General features: G+C 40.5%; 1 protein-coding gene across 1 annotated transcript; it reads right to left on the reverse strand.

Moving 5' to 3' along the window:
- Positions 1–2082: 2082 nt before the first annotated feature.
- On the reverse strand, positions 2083–3807 carry CKS2 (CDC28 protein kinase regulatory subunit 2; the record flags this gene model as incomplete). Its single annotated transcript, XM_010009580.1, has 3 exons — positions 2083–2135; positions 3297–3434; positions 3763–3807. Coding segments are annotated over 3 exons (236 nt in total), but the record flags the coding sequence as incomplete, so codon positions are not given.
- Positions 3808–4091: the final 284 nt, after the last annotated feature.

Here is a 4091-nt window from a genome sequence, read left to right on the forward strand (position 1 = left end):
AGCCCCGGCGGCAGTGGCGAGAACAAGCGGTGCTGGGCCTTGGTCCTGTCCGAGTCGCCCTGCCGCAACGTGCAGCCGAGCTTTGTCCCCAGGAGAAGGGACAGGAGGGCATAAAGCAGGCACTTAACCAGCAACAGATCAGGTTTGAGGGGCAAGAAGGAGCAGTGCGACATGAAGAGACGATACCCAGGACTCAGGTGCCGAAGCCCCGGGGAAGAGTGGCGAAGTACAGCTCAGCAAGGTTCTTGCTGACGGTTTCTCCAATTACGGTGTCTGCACAGCCCCTGGAGAGCTCTAGTCCATGCGGTAAGACTGGAAAGTCTTAAACTTCAGCACCAAGAGCCTATTACAGACCATTTAACTAACACCGAGGTAACAGACAGCTTTATCAACTGTAGAGGAAAGACCACAAGGGTTATTTCCCTCACCAGATTTGGCAGGTTGCTTACCTCTGTCCATTTTAACAACCGTAATTGCAAGCACACATTACACAGAGGGAGCATGTACTTCATGAGTTAAGCTGCTTGCAGATGTTTCTGGTTTTCTTGACCTTCCAGATCCCATGGAGCCATACTAGCTGGCATTTGAAATGAAGCAGCCACAGCCACTGGTACTAGTTGTACTAGTTATTCAAACAACAAATATACAACACCTTTTTTAAAAATCTGGTTGTACAGCTGCTCGTACAGGGTCCCAGGATGCCACAGTGACTGTTTTGATGCAATTTATTGCATGTCAGATGGAGTCCCTCCAGCAGCTCAGCTTTGCTGGCACATAGCTTCCTAAAACAGAACTGATCAGATTCTTGCTAGCACTAAGCTTTTACATGGTGCAGAAACCGAGCTCATACAGTCTTACAACCAGCAGCTGCTTTCGTCAGGTGAAAAGCGTTCAGTTCAGTTTGACAACACTTCTAAGTCACTACTGCCTACACAGAGTACAAGCTACCTTCCCAGAGGAGGGGGGAAAAAAAAAAAAAAAAAAAAAAAAAAAAAAGGAGGGTGGGGTGCAGGAAGTGCAGGCTAAAAGCCCAGACTAAAAAGTGTGCAGCAGAAAGATAAACCAGTAATACCAAAGTAAATCAAACCAGCATAAGAATATCTTATTTTTTTATTTTAAATATTAAGTACTATTTAACACCTTAAGACAAGTCTATACCAAGTCATCCCTACACATGCTGCATTGGAAGGGACATAAAAGGATCAAGGCCAGTTCCTGACTCCATACAGCACAACCCCAAAGTTAAACCATATCTTTAAGGGGGTTGTCCAAACATAGCTCAAACACTAACAGGCTCAGGCTGCAAGCACTTCCCCTGGGCCTTATTCCAATGCTTGACCACCCCTTCTGTGAAGAACTTTTTCTGAACTTCCCCAGATGCAGCATTAAGCCATTCCCTCTTGTTCTATCAACAGACACCTCCAGAGAAGCAGGAGACATGTAGTCATTGCAGAATAATACCATTATAATGTATATCAACTACAGCTTCCCATAACTTAAGCATATCGGAAATCACTCTGAGCATCACCTGTCTCTGTCAGCCTTCTTTTCAGATTGCCAGCAGTTCCCAATTAAATCAGGCTTAGGAACTTTGGCCTCTAGGACAAAATAGCTCTTGCAGACAAACAAAACAGGTTAACTGGGTTAATTTTTTTTTTCTGAAGTAGGTACTCTTAACATGTTAGACAATGAATATTTCTTTTGTCTGACGAATTAAAACTCTAGGCACTTAGGGTTTAGAGCATTAAAAAGTTTATTTCTAAAAAGGTAAGCCATCAAATTTGAACACGGTATGCTTCAGCAGAAAAGCTGAGTGTAAACATTACTGAACACAGAACAAGTGACAATTTTGTCAGAAGACGTACTAAAAGGTAAGATAGGCACTTAGATTTAGTAGTAATAATGTCACCCTTGGAACACCATAGCAGCCTACTTAGAATTTCACTCAACTGAGCTTTTGTTGCTGTAATTAGTGCAGCTCATCCACAGGTATGTTTTGTACATTTTAAATTATTCACTGAATACTACCAACATATATACACTCATATACATAATTCCAGGAGATGATTTATAGACAGTGGTTCATTTCTGCTTATTTTTTGCAAGAGGTCTTCTGAAGAGGAGAATATGCGGTTCTGCAGAAATAAAATTGAACAGTGTCAGTCTGTCCCCTAAGACTTGATTACAGGAATTTCTGCCATTTAATAAGTCTTGAACAATACTTGAAGTTCACTGTCAGTAATCAACAGATCAAGAAGCTAACAAATACAGCCCCATGTGTAGTATTAACAGACCAACTTTGCAGTAACCTTACAAAAGTCAAACTGGTGCTTTTGAAAGTTTTATACCAGATGTTATCATCATAAACTGAAGATACTTCCAGGAAGCAAGTACTGGAAAAATACAGAGAAAAGCCCCTATTTTTTTTAGTAAGTATTGGTACTAGCTCTGTCTCTCCACATTAGTCTACTTGCCAAACCTTGTTACTTTAACTTAGACTAGCAAACTGTAGTGTCAAAACATCAACAAAAGCCACTTCAGTTAATACAGCCATTTTACATTATTATTACCCTGATTTAATTGTAAACTCTTCCAGAAAAGCCTAACATATCAAATGTGCCCAGGTAAGGGAAGCACTGGAAGGTTACACAAGTTTCTTTTTGGAACACTGCTGCAATTCACCCATCACCAGTTACTTTTTAGTCAGGCTTGTCAAGAGTAAGTTACCTTGAATGACTGCTTTCATCCTCCCTGGTAGAGTCCTAGGGCTTCACAGTTCAATAACTGAGAAACTGGTTTTAAGTGCTGCTTTTAGTAGGCTCTATAACTGGAGTTCGAACTGTACCGCAGACATTTCAGGACACTGTCTACCTGAGTATCTATTAAGTTTTTGTACAAAAAGTAGGTATGTCAGATTTTTGCTTTAAAGATATGATACTACATAAAATTTGGTTCAGTTACCAAGATACTGGCATTATTCAGGAGCTCACAAGAAACCTATATCTATAGGTGGAGGTAGGTACAGTTTCCAGTCTGGCATGTTTTGTCTACATGTATGTCCTCATACCCAGGACAAGGTTGGCATTTTACAATTCTGGGAGCAACATATGAAGGTTTAAAATAGGCTTTTATGGTGCCTTCGTGGACAAAAGGCTAAAATAGCAAGTAGGTAAGACGAGTGAATTCCAGCTGGGTTCCACAGCAGAGGCAATTATGCACTACACGCTTCAGCTGGGCACCAGGCAGTTGGCATTTTAGATTTTTTTGTTCATGTAATTCTGCTCAGATGTGCTTACCTGGCTCATGGATCATATAGTGAACCCAGCCAAGACTCTGTTGAACACCAAGTCGTCTCCACTCCTCTTCAGACATAAGATGGGATTTTGGCACTTGTTTTGAAAGTTCTCTGGGCAGCATTACATGTCTGTAAAGGTTTAATTATTAAACACACACAATATACAGTAATGCCTGCATTCGCTAGAAAACTTGCACAGATCTACACCAAGAAACAATAAGCAAGTTGCAGTTATAAATGCCTGTGTTCTCAGTAGAGAAGCCTTGGGTGCTAACCAATACCACTAATTTGATTATTAGAAGCATCTGAAGGATTATTAGAAGCATTTGATATTAGAAGTATCTGTCCCAGAATCCAGTTCTAAAACCACTTTGTCTACTAAACATTACATCTATAATGCAACTATGTATTGAAACAGTCAATCCGCTTCCTAAAAGTAAGTCATGCTACTTGTATATGTGTTCCTGATAACTGGCCATCATATAATCTATTTGAAATATAAAGCCTTTGAACTTTTAGAATGATTGATAAAGTCACTCTTATTTGTATTTTGCAGTTTGTAACCAACGGAGTATTTTCTACAGACTACAATGCTGGTTTAGAAAGAACGTGAACACCACTTAATAACCTGATCTCTCAGCTGAGGAGTAACTTACAAACGCTCCCCACATTTGCAAGTTTTTTTCCACTTAACAGAAAGCGAAGCCTTCAATTTCGCTTTTGAGATCATAAGAGACAGATGATGAGAGCTGTATCCCTACAGAGAGGAAAGAAAACTTGTAGTAGCGCTCTCAAG

Source organism: Nestor notabilis, unplaced genomic scaffold, assembly GCF_000696875.1.
Source record: "Nestor notabilis isolate BGI_N333 unplaced genomic scaffold, ASM69687v1 scaffold35520, whole genome shotgun sequence".
Classification (NCBI taxonomy): Eukaryota; Metazoa; Chordata; class Aves; order Psittaciformes; family Psittacidae; genus Nestor; species Nestor notabilis.